The sequence below is a fragment of the Dermochelys coriacea genome, chromosome 21 (genome assembly GCF_009764565.3).
Source record: "Dermochelys coriacea isolate rDerCor1 chromosome 21, rDerCor1.pri.v4, whole genome shotgun sequence".
NCBI classification, from domain to species: domain Eukaryota; kingdom Metazoa; phylum Chordata; order Testudines; family Dermochelyidae; genus Dermochelys; species Dermochelys coriacea.
This window is the reverse complement of record NC_050088.1, coordinates 16,965,300-16,988,511: the sequence shown is the minus strand read 5'-3', so window position 1 is coordinate 16,988,511 and position 23,212 is coordinate 16,965,300. Positions and strand designations below refer to the sequence as shown.

Here is a 23,212-nt window from a genome sequence, read left to right as displayed (position 1 = left end):
TGTTACCTGCTCTGTGGGAGCGGGAGGGGCTGGGTCCTGCTAGACTCCTCTAAAGTGCCCTCTCCCACCTGGCCCAGCGACACACCTTAGCAGACCCCTGGGCACTGTAACAAACACTAGGTACTTTCTCTCGGGCCCAGTTCCCCCACCAGCTCTGGGTTGATTTCTGAACGTGACTAGCCACTGTAACACACTGTCAGGGGATAGCGGCATGATCAATCTTTAGCCGTGTGCCCCTCTTAATGGCTCCAGTAAGTCTGTTACTCGGGTGGCCACTTCTTTGGGAATGCACTGATGTCAATAAAATGTACAGTTGATTAGTCCTGTTGATTCTCTATCTTACCAGTGGCAGAAAAATTCCCCTCCCTTTGCTCACATGATCCTTCTGCCCTGCAGAGAGGGGCAGGCTTCCATGCCTGGCGTCCGTAAGGGGAGCTGCATAAAAGCAGTGAGATCTTGCCCTTGGGGCGGGAAGCCTGGGAGCAGGGCATTGGGAGGCTGTGCCGCGGGCCAAGGCCACTAGTGCTGGAGGCCTTGGGGGATTATTGGGAGTCTGATGAGGGCTCAGACCAAAGCAGGTGGCTATTGGGTGAGTGTAGAGGCTAGAACTGATCCATCCCGCCCCTCCCCTTCCAGGGTCTAACTCAGGAGCCCACTGCACAACTCCCCAGGGCAGCTTGTCCCTGGGCAACTCCCCAGGGCTTTTGAAAGGAAAAGCTACTTTCGTGTTTTGAAAACCTATTGACAGAACGGCCCAGGGCTTTGTGCAGCCACTGTACAAACCACGTCCCCGTGCGCTGTAGAAAGCCAGTTCCACAACAGGCGTGGTCAGCATGGAAACTGGCATGCTCTGCTGGTGAACGGCCATTTGTTTGTTACTGTCGCACCTAGGAGACCTGCTCAGGGATGGGATCCCCCGTGGTAGGGGAACAAAAAAACTGTCCCTGCCCTAAGGCATTGGTGGTGCTGTACTGTGTGCACTAGACACCTTTGGGCTCTTTTAGAACCTGTTTGTATTGTGGTAGCTGCCTGGGATATGTTCACACTGCAGCTGGGCATGAGCCTCTCAGCCCAAGTAGACAGACCTGTGCTAGTAGGCAGTGGCGGAGGCTAGCCACCTGAGCTCAGACTCAACCGGCCCCTGGATCTGAGTTCTGGTGGTTGTGGAGCAGGACCCCATTGTGCTAGGTGCTGTACAAATGTTAACAATTTCGTTCTTGTTTTCTCAGCATTCATTGAGCTGCTCTGGCACCCAGCAAGGCTGGGGCTGGGGGCTCCCAGCATGCACTTCAGGAGGCATAGGAGCTCAGTCTAATTTTGAGTCGGTTAAGAGATGACTCTTCTAGCCAGTGATACCCAGGGAGACGTTACTTGTAATTCAGGGTCTCTAACTGAGCATCCCAGAGCCTAGCAGGATCCAGGGGCTTCCACTCCCAGATGAAGTTAACATCAAATGGGAAAGAAGATGTAACTTCTCGAGGGTGATTAATTGCAGGAGCAGCATAGGCAGAGATGGGGTCAGTTTCTTGGAGTCTGTAAACGGAGTTTGGGGAGACGCACTAGTTCAGCAAGTCACTAGACTGCTCAAACAGCGATCCCATCTGTAGGGAAGAACAATTCCCTCCAGTGCAGGAGCGGCTGGGTGACTGGCTCTGGCCTGTGCCATGCGGGAGGTCCAACAGGACCATCAGCATAGTCCCTGCTGGCCTTAATTCAGTGAAAGACCGAGAATGAGGCCTTGCATTGGACAAAGGGACTTCAAAGCCAGGTGCTTATTTCCTGCTGATGTGACCACAGCGCTTGCTTATCAGACCTTGCCATCTGCATTACTTTGACACAGACCTTGCACTGGCCGTAGGAGCGGGCGTGTTCTGCTCCGTCCATCCCCATCCCAGCCAGTCTCTCTGCTGCCTTGTGCCCCATTGGGCAGTACCGTGATTGGGAACAGCACTCTAGGCTGATGTTTGTTCCATTCTCTGCAGCAAGTTGTGCCTGCGTCCCACCTGGCAATTGGCATGGGGTGGGCAGCAAAATCCTTGCAATCAATTCCCCTCCTTCCCCACAGCTGCTCCCGGGCTCTGCACACCCATAAATCAAATCAAGCAGCCTGGACTTGTGAAAATGCTTTCCATGAGCCAGGCAGTATGAGTAACACCTTCTCCAACATCGGGCTGCTCACCCTTCCTGGCTGTGGAGGTGAGAGCTTTTAATAAGCGCTTTGGGGCCTCTTGATGATCCATGCTAATGATGGACGGTGTTTGGAGGCTTTAATGATGTCTTTAGGGCCTTGGTGAACACAAACACCATCTTAATGAAACAGGCGGTCTGCCAGTAAATCTTTCTAGCTGGAATTTAGCAGATTTAACCAGTGACACCTGCTCTCAGGGGGTGGAAAGCAGTTCGGAAGAAAGGTGGTGGTTGAGGATTCAGGGATGTGATTGTTTGGTGTTGAGGGACCCTGCCATGTTTCCGAGTGTCTTTCTCCGCCACACGCCGATTGAACCAACAGCCTCAGACTGGGGCTTTGGCAGGTAAAGGCAAAAATTAGCTCCTGCATGCAAAACCTGTGTGCATTTCCAGCCCTGCCAGGAGCTCTGTTACTGGAACAGAGACATGACCACATGTCCTGGTCCGTCAGAGCCTGCCCTGCGCAACTGCTCTTTGTGTTGGAGGAAGAAGGCCTCCGAGCTCTTCCTGCTCAGGCTGTGGTTGTTTTAAACTTTAGAAATACCAAATCTTGTCCCTGCTGCTGCTGGAGATCTGCTTGGAGGAGCAGAGAACTGGAGCTCAGCATCCTCGGATCTCTACTGACAGGGCATGGGTTTGGATTGAAAACTGTTAATGCTGGAGTGTTAAACAGTCTGATTAAAAACCCCTTCTTTCCACTGCTCTGGCTCTAGGCCCATGCAATGTCCTAATCTTGCTAGTTCTCAGATTCTCTGAGGGGTCCTCCAGCAAAACAATAGGGGAGAAAGTGATCAGATTGTTTGATTTGTTCTGTTTTTAGTGTATTAAAAAAGCAGGAATAACCTTTACGTAATAAAGTTCCTCTTTATACATAAGAAAGAAGTGCAAAAAAAAAATGCGTCCATTTAACACAAAAGTCCTTCTCCCTGTTGTGGTAGCAGCAGGAGTGAATCCAGAGCCAGCAGTCCTGGCTCCCATTCCTGGCACTGGGAGAGGGGTATGGTCCAGTGGTTGGATCAGGGAAAATGGGAATTTAGACTGCTGGGTTCTGCCCTGACTCATTGTGTGAACTTGCGGAAATTAACTTTCCCTTTGTCTCCATTTCCCCATCTTTAAGAGGGGCAGAATATCTCCCATCAGGGGATGCTGAGGTTGTTTGTCTTTATAAAATGCTTTGAGACCTGCAGGTGGAGAGCTCTACAGAAGGGCAAAGTATTTGGAACAACTTCCACAACTACACATAAAGGACCTGTAAAAGCCAGTGTTGTGATGACAGTACAAACACCCACCAGCCATGGACTTACCAGGACTCCGGTATGCCAGCATGGACCATTAGTACTCAGTCACCTGACTGAGCCCAGCTCTTGCATCAGATTTTTGAGTTGCAAGTCCCTGCGTGAACGGGAAGCCATTAGAAATCCCTGCTCTTCCTTTAAATAGGCTAAGCCTGTTTCCCAATCCTGTATGGAAATAGCTGGGTCCAGTTCCCATTTGGTCCAAGCAGGTGGTGCTGGTGTGAAGTCAATGGAGTTGTAGTTGCTTAGGCCAGGTCTCACTCAAATTGCCTCGTGTTAGAGTTCGTATTCAGCACCTGCTGGATCCCATTGAAGGGCAGCGATCTGCTAGAGCAAACACTTATAAATCTGCACCTGCAGTAAAGGCTTTGGTTTCTTTGGCTCCTGGCACGTTATGGCTTCACATTCAGAAAGGAGCAGGTACATTCAGTGTGAACGAGCTTCCTTCTACAGCAGGGGAAATAACTGAGCAAGAAAGAACCAATGGAAAGTCTTTGGGGCGAGCGCAGTGTGTGTGACTGGTTCTGTAAGCACAGTGGCCTCTCAGCACTGCTCCAGGCAAGCTCGCTGTATCAAAGCCCAGGATGCAGACCACAGTTGTAGTAGTCAGAGCACCGAGTGAATAACTGACTTTTTGATTCAGTGGCCAAAATGCAAAAAAAGAAAAGAAAAGAAAAGAAAAGAAATGGGGGGAGTGTTTGAAAGTATTTCCCAGATTTGCCCTGGATTTATGAAAAATACACTTTTTGGCAATATTTGTTACCCAGCTTCAGTGTGTGCCTCATGTAGTTCCTTCCCCGTCAGCCCCCAGTGATGACACTATGTCCTCCAGAACAGCGAGTGCTGTGAGTTGGGCTGGACTGTGGGTTCCAATCTGGATCCAAACTCCCCAGAAGCTCAGTGGTGGCTGGATCCAGAGGGTCGATTTCAGCCTGCTTCTCAGTTATTCAGAACAAGTGGCAGAAGTAGGCAGAGCGCTCTTGCTCACCCCAGTTTGCAGGCGGTCTCTCCACTGACTGTCTGTGCCTTGTGGCTGGTATCTGCACTGGAGCAGGCTGCCGGTTTGCTCAGCCAGAGGGACTGTGATGGGCAGCCCAGGGCAGAGCAGGGGTGTTGCCGCCTCCTGAGGGTTTTCTGGCTGAGTTTATAAATTGTCTCTCATTAGTCAGCAGGGGTTTGCTCAGGAAAGTGACAAGGTCAAGACAAGAGCAGCTGCCTGGGACTGCAGCTTCATCCAGCTGTTCCCTGCAACGGGCACCCACGCGTGCTGGAGAGGCGAGTCCTTTTGGCTTGGACACACCACAGGCTCCCAGCTCACAGGCCAGGGAGCCGGGGACTTCTCCGCACTGCAGAAGGAGCCACGCACAGAGGAGCGGGTTTGTAGAGCTGCATTTTGAATACAGGAGGGATGGGGTGTACTGGGAACTCCGACATCGGGCCTGCTCCTGCACCATGGAAGTTCAGTCCCTGACTTTGGTGGGAGCAGGATCACGCCCATCAGGCGAGGCCAATGTGTGGTGGAGGAGAACGGGTGTCCGGACTCGTGCAAAGCGCGATTCCAGTGAGACTTGGGGGAATCTGCCCGGTGACCAAATGAGAAGCTACCATCTAACTAGAGCATTCAGCTCCTGTGCTGCAGGGTCAGTTCCTAGCTCGCTGGCCAAACCAACCCCCGTCCTGAGGGAAGTTTCCTGCTCCCCACTCTGTCCATTCTCTCTTGGTGAGCAAAACTGCCTGCCCATGGGAGAGTACTGGAGTTCGGGGAGCCTGTCTGCCCTCCAGACAGTCACACGTGGAGGTTAGCGGGGAGAAATAACCACTAACCGCAACAACAGGGTTGGTGTTGGACAAGGCCCCAGGCAAAACCGGCCCTGCTCCAAAGAGCTTGCTAGGTGCTTTCCCGAGCACAGCAGAACCTGAGGCTCTCTGGCCTCCTGGACACACAGCTAGAGCCACCGTCCCTCAGCCGTGGACACTGGGCTCCTGCGCGTTCTCCCACTTTCCTGCCGTGTTTTGAGTATTTTATTCTCCGAGGCCACTCCCTGGCCCCCCAGTACGTTTCTCTAGTAGTCACTCTAATTAAATCTGCCTCTTTGAAATTATCCAGCTGCTCCTGCCTTTACTGGGCTCTTAGTGCTATGAATCCACCGCTGGCCTGGAACTACAGTTCCCGGGGTGTCAGCTGAGAGGCTGCCTTGCTCACCTGCTAAGCAGGAGGCCTGGGTTCTGTTCCCTGAGCAGTCACAGATCCCTACTGGAGAAACCACGGGGGGATTAGTATTTGCTCTGGGATCCTACAGGGCTTTCCCGTCAGGGAGCTTTGTTCCCTCTGTGCCTGGCTTTCTAGTGATTTTGTCCCGCTGGAAGTTTTGTTTCTGGGGGTCAGAATTTCTCAGGCTGCCTTGTGAACTTGTTACTCATCCCGCTTCCGTGCACCAATCCCCCGTATTTTCCTCTTGGGGAGCAGTGCTGTGGATAGTTCTCTGAGCACTGTACCCTTAGCGCAGCTGCTTTCTCTGAGGCCTGGTCTACGCTACAGACGTATGGCGGTATAACCACATGGCTCGGGGTGGTGGTGGTGGAAAATCTCCCCCCCCCCCCCCCGTGATAGTTATACCGACCTCACCCTGGTGTAAACAGTGCCATCCATGGGAGAGTAGTAGCATCTTCACTAATGCATCGCAGCTGCGCCCATCGTGCTGCAGGTGAAGACGAGCTCAGAGGTGCCGAATGCCCAGCTAACTTTGCTCTTTGATTTCCAGAACAGAGCGACAGGGAGGGATAACTCAGTGGTTTGAGCCTTGGCCTGCTAAACCCAAGGTTGTGAGTTCAATCCTTGAGGGGGCCATTTAGGGGTCTGGGGCAAAAATTGGGGATTGGCCCTGCTTTGAGCAGGAGGTTGGACTAGATGACCTCCTGAGGTCCCTTCCAACCCTGATATTCTATGACAGGGCCTGCTGCAGCTGAGCTCCGCTTGACAAGGCACATCAGCGTTGCTATGACCTCCAATACCAGTGCAGGGAACAGCTCCAGCTCTGAGCTAAGTGACCTCTTCCTCCTCCAATCCAGGAGGCTCTTTGCTTCCATCTACTTTCTCATTTTCCTGCTGGGCATGCCTGGGAATGTCCTGCTGCTCCTGGTCCTGATCCCAGACTTCATGAGAACCGGTGCCAACCACCTCTCCCGCTTGACTGGGCCCCTGCAGGTCAATATTGCTCTCCTGGACCTCCTCTTCTTCCTCTACAACGTCCCAGTGATGTTCGGCAACGTGCTCTTTGAGGGCTGGCACTTGGGCTACATGGTGTGCGTCACCTACAACAGCCTGTCCCTCTTCATCATCTTTGCCGATTTCTACAGCCTGTTGGCAGTTTCCCTGCTGCGCTACATGGCGGTGATCCACCCCACACGTACCCTGGCTGTGTCCCAGAGGCTCATCGCCTGGGCCTGCATGTTTATATGGGCACTCAGCTTCCTCTTCTCCATCCCCTTGTGGATTCACTACACAACGGTGGAGATGGAGGGGGAGACGTACTGCATGAACCAAATGCCCAAGCAGCAGTTGTCTCTTTACTTCAGGCTCCTGGGGGGCATGGCGTTCCTCCCCCCCATGCTAGTGATGATCCTCTGCTACTCCAGCATCATCTTCACCCTGTGGATTAGGAGGGGGCTGGCTGTCCACACGGCCTCCAGCCTCCAGGTTAACAGGCGTGCCACAGTCATGGCTCTGGTCACCGTAGTGACCTTTGTGGTTATGTGGGTCCCCTACTGGCTGGTGGTTTTCCTCATGAAGGATGATGAGTGGCTCACCACAGGCCCCACATACCTGGCATCAAACCTGACCACCCTGCTGGCCTACGCCAACTTCTGCATCAACCCCATCATCTGCTTCAGCCTCTCCAGCCAGGGTCAAGCTGGGCTGAGGAAGCTCGTGAGGTGGACAGGATGCTGCCTATAGCCGGGGTGCTCCACAGACATGGTCAGGATGGAAGCTGCGGGTGGCGAGGGAGGAGCGTTGTAGGGGCTGACGGGGCTGGGATGAGGAAAACATCGAGAAGGTGTGACGCTCTCGGTCCTAGCTACATGTGACCATGCCTGCTCTGGACCGGTCCCGGTCCCGGTCCCTTTCTCGTGTGCCTGGGCCACACGTAGAGAGGGTGAGCTGGGCCTCATCACTCAAGCATGAGCCTCTACTGCCTGTAGGGCCAGAGGTCCCAGGTTCAGTCCCCATGGCTGCTGGGTGTGTAATAGTGAACACGCTGGATTAGCTCTTCACCCCAGACTGTGCCATCCCCAGATGGCTCTGTAGACACCCGGCCTGCCAGACGCGGTGAAGAAGCCAGCAGGGCGGGCAGCCCGACGGGCTGAGAACCAAGTGCATCCTGTTGTATGGGGTAAGCTGCTGCCTCAGCCTTGCTTGGCTGTCTTGGTGCTCTACAGGATGTTCCGAGGGGCCAGGGCTGTCTATTGTCATGCCCAGCCCGGCTCGAGCAGAGGAGAGGGGCTGGATGCAGCAATAGGTGGTGGGCTCTCGGGGCTGCGCTTTGCAGGAGCTCAAGCCGCTGATTGTCACAGTCCCGTCAAGCCTTAAAATCTGATTCTTTAGGCATTATTGCACTGTGATATTAGCAATAAATCAAGGGCCTGGCCCTGCGCTCGTGGGAGGGCCCGAGGGCCCGTATCATCTGGTCCTTCTCATGTGTTATTGTAGCGCCCAGGAGCCCCAAGTGACAGGCCTGGTACGAGTGCAGAACACACCATCAGCTCTTTGGGGCAGGTGCTAGCGAGGTAAACGAGGAGCTCCCCAGCCTGCCCCTCCCCTTACTCACTTCGCCCAGCCTTGACAAGAATTTTGGTCTCTAGTATGTGCTGTAACTTTAGATTTGCCCCTAATTCTATAGCAGCTTCATTACCAAATGTGAATAAAAATGAGTGAGGGACAAGAACGTTTCCTTGTTCAGTTCGTTGGGGTGGATGGGGTGACGCTGGGTTTCTGGAGGCTTTGCGAGAAGTATCGGCCTGGTCCCTGCCCTCTGTCTGGGGCCCAGAGCCAAAGCCGAAGCTCAAGCCTTAATGCCTGGGGGCTTCAGGCCTGGGCACTCCAGGGCTGGTGAGAAAAATTAGCGGGTGCTCAGCACCCACCAACAGCCAAGCTCCCCTCCTCCCCCAGCACCCCTCACCTGCCGGTGGCCCTGCTGACCAGCTCCTTTCCCTCCCTCCCAGGGCCTCCCGCACGCTGTGAACAGCTGTTTGGTGGCAAGTACCAGGAGGGAGGGGAAGGAGCGGGGTCAAGGTGTGCTCGGGGGAGGTGGTGGGGAAGAAGCGGGGTGTAGAGTGGGGGTGGGATGGGAAGAGACAGGGCGGGGGTTGGGGCTTGGAGTTTGGGGGCAGGGGTGGGGGTCAAGGACCTTCCGGCTAGAGAGGAAGTTGGCACCTATGGGAGGGGCTCAGGTTACAGGCCCTCTGCCTGGGGCTGAAGCTTTTTGGGTGGGCTCAAACTTTGGTCTCTCTGTCTGGGGCCCTGTAGTAATTTTGGTTGTCAGAAGGGGGTTGGGGTGCGCTGAAGTTTGGGAACCCCTGCAGGGGAAAGGGAATAAGCTGTATCAGCTATCTCCTCTTGGCTGGGGTACAGCAACACGCTACACCTAGGCAGGAAGCCTTTAGCGCTGACGAAACTCCAGCTAGTCCAGAACGGTGCAGCACGTCTCAGCAACACGGGCTCCCGTGAGCACATCTTACCTGTCCTCCGTTCTCTACCTCGGCTTCCCAGAGAACAGGCCTCTGCCCGTCTCTTCATGGGGCTCCATGGCCTGGGCCCAGGTAGCTGTAAGAGCCTGAACTCTACGATGACAACCGTGGTTGATTTAGAGGATCACAAGGGTCCTGTCTGACCTGGAAGTCTCTGAGCTCCACTGCTCCAGCCCAGTGTAATGCTCCGCAGTCCAGCGAAGGGGTTAGTAGGGCTGGTGCCCTGTGAGAGGCAGGTCAGAATGGATCATCTTGTGGCTCCCTCTGGCCTGAAACTTGAATCTGTCTCTCTGCAGGAGACACCATTTCCTTGGAGGCTGGTCCAAGGCTGTGGAACAAAACTCTGGGAGTGAAGGGCCACCCCAAACCTTCCCACCTTCTGATCCAAGTGTGAGGCATGGTTCTCTGACCTGCCACCTCTGCTTTAGTTCTATGTTAATGTGGCTATTTAAAAACAGAACATCCCCCTCCTAAAATCCCCCCAAAACATGACCCCACAGTACGTGCTGCCCCAGGGGGCGGATCAGAGAGCGAACCTGTGACAGATGTTGGCCACATTGCTTAGTGCACAGCTGGAAGGTGCTCAGATACTCCAGTGATGAGCATGGTATGAGAACCGGCATAGAACAGAATCTCCTGGTAAAAGGCATCTCTGTGCCATTGTAACTGTATATAGCCGCCAGCCAAACTGGTGCCATTGGTACAAAGTCTGGAGGTGGAACAGGCCCTGGTATGAGAGACAGGCCCTGCCCCGAAGCGTGTATGGCATAAATCAATAAGACAGGTCAGTTCTACTTGGCAGCATTTTGTCAGCGTAGCTGTGGGTCAGGACTGTGAAAACATCTTGCCCCTGAAGTGACATACCTGCACTGGCAAAATCCCCATTTTTGGGGGGACATAGCGTATAGCAGCTTCTACCTTTGGACAGGATAGCTTATGTTGTTTGGAGAGGTAGTGTAATTATACTGGCAAAAGAACTCCTGTGCTAGCATAGACTGCATCTTTGTTAGGGTCTCATTATGTACCAGCAAAGTTGTTGTAGACTAGTTCAGAGCATGAGAGGGGAAACTGAGGTACAGGTGGAGGGTGTGACTTGCCCAAAGCCATCCAGCAGGCCCCAGAGATCCAGGAAGAGACCCCAGGTTTCCTGATCTAGGTGCCATGCCCCTGCCACTAAGCCATGATGCCTACCTGGGAAGCTCTTGAAATGCTATAATATAATATTGCTACGTTCTGGCTATTAATCTGTTCTATATGCATCTGATTTTACCCTGGGATCATCCTGTGACGCTCAGGTGGTATCATGGAGAGTGTATTGCTTCACTTCCATGGCGAATCAGATGTTTGTTCCCCAGGAGGGAGTTCAGCAGCACTGGCCTCCCGAGGGAGCATTAACGGTGCTGCTGTTACCTGGTGGGGTGGAAGGCAGGAGAATGAGTCAGTTCAGTGACAGGGCTGGCTCCTGGAACACTAGTTGTGAATGAGCTCAGTTCCTGCACTCTGGGTTAATGAGGTCCAAGGGGGGAGCAAAGGGGGTTGCTGAGTTGGAATATGAGTCTGTCTTCCCCAAAGAACTCACCCAGGAAGATTCCGTTTCTATCGGCGGCTGCAGCATGCTGGCCTGGGCGCACTTGCCTTGAGGTCAGCGGCAGCCTGGTTCCCCAGGCCAGTGACATGGCTAAACTGGCTCTGCAGTTAGGTCCTGTTGCTGCCAGGCGCTGAGCACTCCCATGCTGCTCACGCTGACCTGCAGGACGGAGCCCAGGCTGCAGGCAGAGAGCTGAGTATGTCATTGGGCTCTGGTGTTAACCAGTGTAACTCACAGCCACAGCTGTCCTCCACTTTGTTTGATGACAAGTCCCAGAGCAAGAGCGCTTTAAACTGCTGCAGCCCGGCTTTCGTCATTCTTGGTCCTCTTGGGTGCTTGTTCCAGATTGTCCCTCACCGCACAATACTAAGGAGCATGTTACGGCCGTGCCCCGAGCTGAGATCAGGGCCTCGGTGCTAGGGGCTGTTCATGCGCATAATGAGAGATGGACCCTTTGCTCCTTTAATTTTAAAACACTCACACATGCACACACGCTTTTTAACATGATGCTGCCCCACTAGCCCTGGCACAGCGTTCACCTCTGTGCAAGCTGTTCCCAGCCCTTCCTGCCCACAGCTCACTCCTCCTGAAGGACTGAGGGCATTCTCCACGTGTGGCAGATCAGGAGTGTCCTGGCTCAAGCCTGGCTTCAGCTGCCATGTGGGGTGCGTGTCAGACATGGCTCTCCACAGTCACAGGTGCTCGCCCTTGACGTTTGTCTGGTGACCTGGGAGAGTAGGAGTGATAGTGCTGAGTCCCCTGAAATGCACTGCTTCGAACCCAGCTCTTCTGTAGCAGAGGAGTGCAGAGCAACTGAATGCATCCTGCACGCAGATCGCTGCTGCAGCTGGCATGGAAACCATCCTCCAGCACCCAGCTCCCTTCTCTTCCGGTTGGGCCGCAGCACAGTCATGGCAAAACTCCTGCTGACTTGACTAGAAGCAGGCCTGGGCCCTTGGTTTCTGATTTAGTGACCAGGGATGTATGAAAATAGGAGCAGTGGGGGTCCTGAGTTCCAACTGCTTGTGCTGGTGACGGCATGGTCCTAATCTTCCAGAGAAAGTCAAAGGAACAGTCCCAAGAGTGAAATGTCTGCAAGCTGCATGGAAACTTTTAAAAAAACATCATAATAGAGGCTCAAATTATATGTATATCCCCAATTAAAAAGAATAGTAAGAGGACCAAAAAACTGCCACCTTGCCTAAACCACAGAGTAAAAGAAGCGGTGCGAGGCAAAAAGGCATCCTTTTAAATTGGAAGTGAGGAAAATAGAAAGGGAGCATAAGCTGTGGTCAGTCAAGTGTAGAAGTATAATTAGGCAGGCCAAAAAAGAATCCAGAGAGCAACTACTAACATCATTGTCTTTAGTATCATCTTCCTTGTTTCCATCAGCCATGGTCGTCATCCTCACACATCCCAAGAGCTGCATGCAGGCTTTATACTGTTTTATGCTGATGCCATTCTGCCTAAGGCATGATCACTAGGGGTTTCTCCCCTTTTCCTAATTGGTAGCTCATAGAATCATAGAATCCTAGAATATCAGGGTTGGAAGGGAGCTCAGGAGGTCATCTAGTCCAACCCGCTGCTCAAAGCAGGACCAATCCCCAACTAAATCATCCCAGCCAGGGCTTTGTCAAGCCTGACCTTAAAAAGCTTCTAAGGAAGAAGATTCCACCACCTCCCTGGGTAATGCATTCCAGTGTTTCACCACCCTCCTAGTGAAAAAGTTTTTCCTAATATCCAACCTCAACCTCCTCCACTGCAACTTGAGACCATTACTCCTCATTCTGTCATCTGCTACCACTGAGAACAGTCTAGATCCATCCTCTTTGGAACCCCCTTTCAGGTAGTTGAAAGCAGCTATCAAATCCCCCCTCATTCTTCTCTTCCGCAGACTAAACAATCCCAGTTCCTTCAGCGTCTCCTCATAAGTCATGTGTTCCAGTCCCCTAATCATTTTTGTTGCCCTCCGCTGGACTCTTTCCAATTTTTCCACATCCTCCTTGTAGTGTGGGGCCCAAAACTGGACACAGTACTCCAGATGAGGCCTCACCAATATCGAATAGAGGGGAACGATCACATCCCTCGATCTGCTGGCAATGCCCCTACTTATACATCCCAAAATGCCATTGGCCTTCTTGGCAAAAACGGCACGCTCTTAACTCATATCCAGCTTCTCGTCCACTGTAACCCCTAGGTCCTTTTCTGCAGAACTGCCGCCGAGCCATTCGGTCCCTAGTCTGTAGCGGTGCACAGGATTCTTCCGTCCTAAGTGCAGGACTCTGCACTTGTCCTTGTTGAACCTCATTAGATTTCTTTTGGCCCAATCCTCTAATTTGTCTAGGGCCCTCTGTATCCTATCCCTACCCTCCAGTGTATCTACCTCTCCTCCCAGCTGAGTGTCATCTGCAAACTTGCTGCGGGTGCAATCCACACCATCCTCCAGATCATTTATGAAGATATTGAACAAAACCGGCCCCAGGACCGACCCTTGGGGCACTCCACTTGATACCGGCTGCCAACTAGACATGGAGCCATCGATCACTACCCGTTGAGCCCAACAATCTAGCCAACTTTCTATCCACCTTATGGTCCATTCATCCAGCCCATACTTCTTTAACTTGCTGGCAAGAATACTGTGGGAGACCATGTCAAAAGCTTTGCTAAAATCAAGGAACAACACGTCCACTGCTTTTCCCCTCATCCACAGAGCCAGTTATCTCATCATAGAAGGCAATTAGATTAGTCAGGCATGACTTGCCCTTGGTGAATCCATGCTGACTGTTCCTGATCACTTTCCTCTCCTCTAAGTGCTTCAGAATTGATTCCTTGAGGACCTGCTCCATGATTTTTCCAGGGACTGAGGTGAGCCTGACTGGCCTGTAGTTCCCAGGATCCTCCTTCTTCCTTTTTTTAAAGATGGGCACTACATTAGCCTTTTTCCAGTCATCCGGGACTTCCCGTGATCGCCATGAGTTTTCAAAGATAATGGCCAATGGCTCTGCAATCACATCTGCCTACTCCTTTAGCACTCTCGGATGCAGCGCATCCTACTAATCGTCACTCTACTAATGCTGGGGTGCCCTTCTCCCGCAGGTTATTAATCCTTTTGCCTCTAGTTCATTAGCATATATGTCACTTAGTTACCAATGACATTCTCAGGGATGGACATGTGCTGATGTCCCTAAGGCCTTTTCTACACTGCAGAGTTTTGTTGAGAAAAGTTACACCGCTTTAATTAAACCTCTGTTACACGTCCACACTATGCTCCTTGTGTCGGCAAAGCCCATCCAAACTAGCAGCTCTTGCATTGACACAGAGCAGTGCCCTGTTGGTAGCTATCCCACTGTGCAACTGGCCGCAGGGTGCTTTGGGAAAGGTTTGCAATGCCTGGTTGGGGCAGGGACGGCATCATATGATGCAGGTTTCTCAATCCCATCAACCCATGGGCATCCTACTAGATTGCCAGCCGCTTTTCAACTGAACTGGTGGGGAGTGTGTGGTGTGTGTGAGAGAGAGAGAGAGAGAGAAAGTGTGAGTGTGTGTGTTTGTGTTTGTGTTTGGGAGAGTGTCAGCATGCAGTCTTTAAATTCAGACAGCAGCCTGAACAACCAATTCTGGGGGAGGGGGACATCCCCCAGCTCCGCACAGCACAGCAGTCTCTCCCCCTCCCACCGCAGCAGCAGCCCGCTCTGCCTGTTCTGTGATTCCCTCTGAGTTCTCCTGCAGCCTCCTCAGCAGCTCTGTGCATAGGTGCCAACTCCATGGGTGCTCCGGGGCTGGAGCACCCATGGGAAAAAATAGCAGGTGTTCAGTGCCCATTGGTGGACCCCCCTGATCAGTTCCTCCCCCTCCCCTCCAGCACCTCCTGCCCACCATGATCAGCTGTTCAGCAGCATGCAGGAGGCATGGGGGGGGAGGGGCAGGGGCAGAGCGAGCGCGGGATGCACTCGGGAGAGGTGGTGGGGCGGGGCAGGAAGAGGTGGGGCAGGGTGGGGTGGGCCTTGGGGGAAGGGGTGGAGTGGGGGCAGGGCCTGGGGCAGAGTGGGGGGTCAAGCAGCCCCTGGGAACTCAGAAAGTCGGTGCCTCTGGCTCTGTGAGCTCTCCAGGCTGAGAAATGTCAAAGCTTCCCGGAGCTTTGAAGGGGAATGGAGGGCGCATACCTGTTGGGCAGCCTTCAAAACCGTGAGCAGAGAGGTCATGGTGGGTATTGTGGGACACTGGGGGAGGCCAGTTGTGTCGACATAACGAATGGCAGCATCTACACTGTCACTTTGTTGACAAAACTTTTGCGCAAAAAGGCCCATGTCTCTCATTGAGGTAGGGTTGCCAGGTGTCCGGCTTTCGACTGGAACATCCAGTCGAACCTGGCAGCGTCCAGTTGGCACAGCTGACCGGACGCTAAAAGTCCGGTTGGCTGCAGTAACCAGCCTCTGCCACGGGGGGTGGGAAGAGGGCAGCTGCTGGTTTAACAAATTGTGGTTTTCAGCAATATAAGCTCCTGTATTTTCTGTATACGCCGGGGCAGCTACTTAGAGCTGTTACCCCCCTGTGCTTGTAATCAATAAAGGAGCCTCAGGTTTGTTTCTGATCCAAACACAACGTGTGGTTAATTTTTCCACCACAAATCTTGGTGCCGTGACTCGGATAGACAGTGACCCCCGAGAGCCGAAGGACCGTGAGCTGTTCCCCACCAGACCCTGGGCCCATCTGAAAAGGTAAGAGACCTTTTGAAATCTCTATATTGGGTTTCTGGTGGAGGACCACCAGTAGGCTCTGGGCTTGGGTAAGTTGTACGCTCTATCGGGACTTTTGCTACCAGACACACCTGATGCCCTTGGGGTGGGTCAGAGTCCAATCCAGGTTTGGTTTCCCCAGGAAGAGTCACTGAGTGTGGCTGGGCAGGTTGTGGATAGGGCTGGGCAGGTTGTGGATAGACCTGGTTCCGTGTGCCAGTGTGAAAGTGAAGGTCAGTAGACCGGTTTGAGTGTGAGTCACAGAAAGACGCCCGAGCTCCCTGCGAAGCCATGGGCTCATGACCAATGAGGGGCCTGTCTGGGTCTAGGAGTGTGCGATCCCATCCCTTCCATCCTCGAACGGTCTGTTTCCATGCACTCTTTCCTTCCCTGTCTCTGGTTCCTGCCTGAAGGTGGTTTGAAAAGCCATTGACTGGTCTGATCACCTCGCCCAAAGCGACAGAGTATGCAGTGCCAGCCGACACTCTTTGCTAAAGGGGAGCTGTAAGACCATTGTGGAGGCCCTAAACAAACCTTTCCTGTATGAGTGTGACGAGAGAATTGAGTTAAGTACCGGGGGCCGGGGGATCCAAGAGGATTCCCCTCTCGCCAGGTGCAGTACTGGGGGCCGGGGGATCCAAGGGGATTCCCCTTTCACCAGGTATAAATGGGGGCCAGTGAGTCAAAAGGCACACACTAGTTGACTTGCAAGTTTCTGGAAAAATTGAAATTGGTATACCAGGGATAGGGATAATTTAAAGTAATGGTTTCCCTTAAAGGGAAACCTTTGACCTTGACAAGATTGTGCACCTCAGAAGTGCGCTTCTGGCCAATGTCAGTGTTAGGCATATTTCTATTGGCATGAAAAAAGAGAAGGGAAAAAAACAAAAAAAACCCCGGCATCATGAATCTCAAATAAGGAGTCTCCCAGGAGAAACTTACAACACAATTAAAAGAGAGAGAAAGAAAATTGGCAAAGAATTTAAATCCAATTAAGCCAGCAAGAAATATTAAGCAACAGAAGCCCCTTACGTTCACCCCTCAGTGACTCCCCGTCCTGAGAAAAATGTTCCCCTTGCGCCAATTCCCAGGCATTGATGCTTCAGGTCATAAGACCTCGGTGTCTGCACATGCACCTTGGTCTCCTATGAAATTTATATAATTTACTTAAAGATTTTCCAAAAATAAGAGAGAACCCTGTTAAATTAAAAAAAAAAATTGCAAATTGTTATAAATTGTTATAACCCTACCGGGGCAAATTTAAACCAGCTTCTACGAGGAGTCATGCCTAGGGAAACACTAAGTCACCTTTGTAAAAAAGCTCAGTAGTCCAAGCAAAATCCAGGCCATAACCAAAAAAAAGGTTAAATAAAATCAGAAAAAAGCTGATAAATAAAATTTCTCAGTTTGCCAAAAGAAAGCCGACTGGAGCAAAAATTAGCACCTGTAAACAAAGTAAAAATAAAAATTTAAATAAAACCCAAATACTCTCACCGCCACATTAAAACTATGTTAATGATCTTCCAGCTCCAGAACATACAGGGATCCTGTAATAGCTGCCCATTGCAGGGGGAGAAGGGGAAGGCTAAACCAAGGTCCCCACTATCCACCTCCCCTAGGGACCCAGTGATGGCGTGTGTTACTATTGCAAGCAAATGGGCCATTGGATACAGTAAATATACCTACCGCCCTCGTCGATCCAAAAGCGATAGGGGTGGGCAATACTCTTATTCCCCACCCCATCTCTTAACCTCTGTCTGTTTCTATTGGTCCTTTGTTTGACCGGCATGCTTTCCTCCTAAGCCCTTGTTCACCTGCTAACCTTTACTTGCTGTGTACATTAAATTATATAATCTGCTGTACCCCAAATGGTGTGTATCTGGACATGCCTGATCCCGATCACAATTAGGTCCTGGCAGTTTACAAGACAGACTCCAACCCTTCCTCGGTGCAACAGGAACTGCTGGCTCAGGTCTCTCCCTCCTTGTAAGCCTTGTGAGCCGATCATGCCAACCAGGTTGGGTGCATTGGGTTGGCCCAACCCATTAAGATTCGACTAAACCCATCAAGACTCCTTCCCGAAGTGTAGCAGTACCCTCTATCAAAACAGGCCAAGGAAAAATCCAACCTGTTCTTATCTCCTGCATTCAGCAAGGAGTCATTATTCCTTCAGTCAGTGAGTGTAACTCCCCCATTTTACCATGCTGTTAATGCTGCTGTACTCCCTACCTTTCTCACTGTCCCTAATTCTGCTACTATCCTTTCCTGCAAAGCACCGGTGCTGAGGGGTTGTTACTGCCTCAAAAAAGGAAAAGGTTGTATTAAGTCTGGACATAAAGGATTAAGGTTTTTGTTAAATAAAATGCATCTAGATGAAAAAAATAAATGTGTGTGTACGTAACTAGGTGTGTATAAATCAATAAAACGGGGGTTAGTCAAAAAGCCCACCCTCCTTGCTAAATTGGTAGTGAAACAATGCCTGTGCCCGTGGAAAGAAATAATGCAACAAAAAAAAAAAAGGATCGGGCGCAGACAAGCAGGCAACCGCTGTTTGAGAAAGTTAAAAGAAAGAAAGTGAGAGGTTAACTCTGTAGTCACTGGAGAAAAGTAAGCAGTGAAACTCTGTTCAAATGTTAAAAGAAGGTTTTATGAAAAGAAAATTCTTGGTTTCTTTGCAGCCATTCCTTTGAAGAAAGGGCACATTTCTCTGAAAAAATTTCTGTAAATAATCCAGGCAAAAGGTTATTTAAGTAAAATCATTTAACTATAAACAAGTTAGGCAAATTAGCTAAAAAAAACACTCCTGGTGTGTACAATCTTTGTTTTATAAGTTTAAAATATATTGGTGGTGTTTTAAAATTGTAAAACCAAAAAATACTTTTGCCAGACAAAAGAAACTAGTGTTGTTTTAATTTTGGTATTTAGCATTTAATCCTTAAGGTGACTTAATGATTTACAAGATATAAAATGTTTTAAGTAAAGACCAAAGTTGTGGCTGCAGCTGGGCAGGAAAATGGAAAAAGATTTTAAATCTGTTTTGGTAGCAAATAGCAGATAAAAGGTGTAGTCAGTGCCCCAAACTAAGGGTATGTCTACACTACGAAATTAGGTCGAATTTATAGAAGTCGGTTTTGTAGAAAGCGTTTTTATACAGTCGAGTGTGTGTGTCCCCACACAAATGCTCTAAGTGCATGTAGTCGGAGGACTGTGTCCACAGTACCGAGGCAACAGTCAACTTCTGGAGCTTTGCACTGTGGGTAGCTATCCCACAGTTCCCGCAGTCTCCACCACCCATTTGAATTCTGGGTAGAAATCCCAGTGCCTGATGGGGCTAAAACATTGTCACGGGTGGTTCTGGGTACGTATCGTCAGGCCCCCGTTCCCTCCCTCCCTCCGTAAAAGCAAGGGCAAACAATCGTTTAGCACCTTTTTTCTTGAGTTACCTGTGCAGATGCCATACCACAGCAAGCATGGAGCCCGTTCAGCTAACAGTCACTGTATGTCTCCTGGGTGCTGGCGGACGTGGTATTGCATTGCTACACGGCAGCAGTTTATTGCCTTTTGGCAGTAGACAGTGCAGTATGACTGGTAGCCGTCGTCGACGTAGTCCTGGGTGCTCTTTTAACCGGGCGCCTGAGCAAACATGGGAGTGACTCAGCCAGATCATTTCCCTTGTTTCGTCTCATGGCGATTGAGTCCTACCGGCCGTGCACTGTCTTTTAATTTGCAGCCAGCAGAAGACGATGGCCAGTAGTCATACTGCACCGTCTTCTGCCGAGCACCCAGGAGGTGACAATGGCTAGCGGTCGTACTGCACAGTCTGCCGCCAGCAAGATGTATAAAGATAGATGAAGTGGCTCAAAACAAGAAATAGACCAGATTTGTTTTGTATTCATTTTCTCCTCCCTCCCTCTGTGAAATCGACGGCCTGCTAAACCCAGTTTTGAGTTCTATCCTTGAGGTTTTGAGTTCTATCCTTGAGGCGGCCATTCAGTTTCTTGCAAAGCCACCCGCTTTGTTGATTTTAATTCCCTGTAAGCCAACCCTGTAAGCCATGTTGTCAGTCACCCCTCCCTCCGTCTGGGCAACAGCAGACAATCGTTTCGCGCCTTTTTCTTTGCAGATGCCATATCACGGCAAGCATGGAGCCCGCTCAGATCACTTTGGCAATTCGGAGCACATTAAACACCACACGCATTATCCAGCAGTATATGCAGCACCGAAACCGGGTGAGTAGGCGACATCAGCGCGGTGACGGGAGTGATGAGGACATGGACACAGACTTCTCTCAAAGCACGGGCCCTGCCAATGTGGGCATCATGGTGCTAATGGGGCAGGTTCATGCGGTGGAACGCCAATTCTGGGCTCGGGAAACAAGCACAGACTGGTGGGACCGCATAGTGTTGCAGGTCTGGGATGATTCCCAGTGGCTGCGAAACTTTTGCATGCGTGAGGGAACTTTCATGGAACTTTGTGACTTGCTTTCCCCTGCCCTGAGGCGCAAGAATACCAAGATGAGAGCAACCTTCACAGTTGAGAAGCGAGTGGCAATAGCCCTGTGGAAGCTTGCAACACCAGACAGCTACCGGTCAGTCGGGAATGAATTTGGAGTGGGCAAATCTACTGTGGGGGCTGCTGGGATGCAAGTAGCCAATGCAATCAAAGATCTGCTGATATCAAGGGTAGTGACCCTGGGAAATGTGCAAGTCATAGTGGATGGCTTTGCTGCAATGGGATTCCCTAACTGTGGTGGGGCCATAGACGGAACCCATATCCCTATCTTGGCACCGGAGCACCAAGCCAGCGAGTACATAAACCACAAGGGGTACTTTTCAATAGTGCTGCAAGCACTGGTGGATCACAAGGGACATTTCACCAACATCAACGTGGGATGGCTGGGAAAGGTACATGACGCTCACATCTTCAGGAACTCTGGTCTGTTTCAAAAGCTGCAGGAAGGGACTTTCTTCCCAGACCAGAAAATAACCGTTGGGGATGTTGAAATGCCTATAGTTCTCCTTGGGGACCCAGCCTACCCCTTAATGCCATGGCTCATGAAGCCATACATAGGCAGCCTGGAGAGTAGTCAGGAGCTGTTCAACTACAGGCTGAGCAAGTGTAGAATGGTGGTAGAATGTGCATTTGGACGTTTAAAAGCACGCTGGTGCAGTTTACTGACTCGGTGAGACCTCAGCGAAACCAATATTCCCATTGTTATTACTGCTTGCTGTGCGCTCCACAATATCTATGAGAGTAAAGGGGAGACGTTTATGGTGGGGTGGGAGGTTGAGGCAAATCGCCTGGCTGCGGGTTATGCACAGCCAGACACCAGGGCAGTTAGAAGAGCACAGGAGGGTGTGGTGTGCATCAGAGAAGCTTTGAAAACCAGTTTCATGACTGGCCAGGCTACGGTGTGAAAGTTCTGTTTGTTTCTCCTTGATGAAATCTCCCGCCCCTTAGTTCACTCTACTTCCCTGTAAGCTAACCACCCTCCCCATCTCCCTTCAATCACCGCTTGCAGAGTCAATAAAGTCATTATTGCTTCACATTCATGCATTCTTTATTAATTCATCACACAAATAGGGGGATAATTACCAAGGTAGCCCAGGAGGGGTGGTGGAGGAGGGAAGGACAAGGCCACACAGCACTTTAAAAGTTTAAAACTTATTGAATGCCAGCCTTCTGTTACTTGGGCAATCCTCTGAGGTGGAGTGGCTGGGTGGCCAGAGGGCCCCCCCCCCCCGCGTTCTTGGGCGTCTGGGTGGGGAGGCTATGGAACTTGGGGAGGAGGGCGGTTGGTTACACAGGGGCTGTAGCAGCGGTCTGTGCTCCTGCTGCCTTTCCTGCAGCTCAACCATACGCTGGAGCATATTAGTTTGATCCTCCAGCAGCCTCAGCATTGAATCCTGCCTCTTCTCATCACGCTGCCGCTACCTTTCAGCTTCAGCCCTCTCTTCAGCCCACCACCTCTCCTCCCGGTCATTTTGTGCTTTCCTGCACTCTGACATTGTCTGCCTCCACACATTCGTCTATGCTCTGTCAGTGTGGAAGGACAGCATGAGCTCAGAGAACATTTCATCGCGAGTGCATTTTTTTTGCCTTCTAATCTTCGCTAGCCTCTGGGAAGGAGAAGATCCTGTGATCCTTGAAACACATGCAGCTGGTGGAGAAAAAAAAAAAGGGACAGTGGTATTTAAAGAAACATTTTATAGAACAATGGTTACACTCTTTCACGGTAAATCTTGCTGTTAACATTACATACATAGCACATGTGCTTTCGTTACAAGGTCGCATTTTGCCTCCCCCCCACTGCGTGGCTAACAGCGGGGAACATTTCTGTTCAGCCATAGGCAAACAGCCCAGCAGGAACGGGCACCTCTGAATGTCCCCTTAAGAAAAGTACGCTATTTCAACCAGGTGACCATGAATGATATCACTCTCCTGAGGATAACACAGAGAGATAAAGAACGGATGTTGTTTGAATGCTAGCAAACATACACTGCAATGCTTTGTTCTACAATGAGTCCCGAGTACGTGCTACTGGCCTGGAGTGGTAAAGTGTCCTACCATGGTGGATGGAATAAGGCTGCCCTCCCCAGAAACCTTTTGCAAAGGCTTTGGGAGTATATCCAGGAGAGCCACGAATGCCAGGGCAAATTAATCATAAAACATGCTGGCTTTTAAACCTTTTATAGTATTTTAAAAGGTACACTCACCAGAGGTCCCTTCTCTGCCTGGTGGGTCTGGGAGGCAGCCTTGGGTGGGTTCGGGGGGTACTGGCTCTAGGTCCAGGGTGAGAGACAGTTCCTGGCTGTCGGGAAAACCGGTTTCTCCACTTGTTTCCACTACAGCCTCCTCATCATAGTCTTCCTCGTCCCCAAAACCTGCTTCCGTGTTGCCTCCATCTCCATTGAAGGAGTCAAACAACACGGCTTGGGTAGTGGTGGCTGAACCCCCTAAAATGGCATGCAGCTCATCATAGAAGCGGCATGTTTGGGGCTCTGACCCGGAGCGGCCGTTCGCCTCTCTGGTTTTCTGGTAGGCTTGCCTCAGCTCCTTAAGTTTCACGCAGCACTGCTTCGGGTCCCTGTTATGGCCTCTGTCCTTCATGCCCTGGGAGATTTTCACAAATGTTTTGGCATTTCGAAAACTGGAACGTAGTTCTGATAGCATGGATTCCTCTTCCCATACAGTGATCAGATCCTGTACCTCCTGTTTAGTCCATGCTGGAGCTCTTTTGCGATTTTGGGACTCCATCATGGTCACCTCTGCTGATGAGCTCTGCATGGTCACCTGCAGCTTGCCACACTGGCCAAACAGGAAATTGAAATTGAAAAGTTCGTGGGCCTTTTCCTGTCTACCTGGTCAGTGCATCTGAGTTGAGAGCGCTGTCCAGAGCGGTCACAATGGAGCACTCTGGGATAGCTCCCAGAGGCCAATACCATCTAATTGCATCCACAGTACCCCAAATTCGACCCAGCAAAACCAATTTCAGCGCTAATCCCCTTGTCGGGGGTGGAGTAAGGAAATCGATTTTAAGAGCCCTTTAAGTCGAAAAAAAGGGCTTCGTCATGTGGACGGGTGCAGGGTTACATGATTTAACGCTGCTAAATTCGACCTCAACACCTAGTGTAGACCAGGGCTAAGTCTTAAGGTGGCTC

The 23,212-nt window shown here is 51.1% G+C and overlaps 1 protein-coding gene across 1 annotated transcript; it reads left to right on the top strand.

The window, feature by feature from the left end:
* Nucleotides 1-3,066: 3,066 nt before the first annotated feature.
* On the top strand, nt 3,067-8,555 carry LOC119846202 (galanin receptor 2a-like). Its single transcript, XM_038379509.1, has 2 exons — nt 3,067-4,858; nt 6,434-8,555. Exon 2 carries the CDS (start codon nt 6,481-6,483, stop codon nt 7,435-7,437), a length of 957 nt encoding a protein of 318 aa, XP_038235437.1. The 5' UTR covers nt 3,067-4,858; nt 6,434-6,480; the 3' UTR covers nt 7,438-8,555.
* Nucleotides 8,556-23,212: the final 14,657 nt, after the last annotated feature.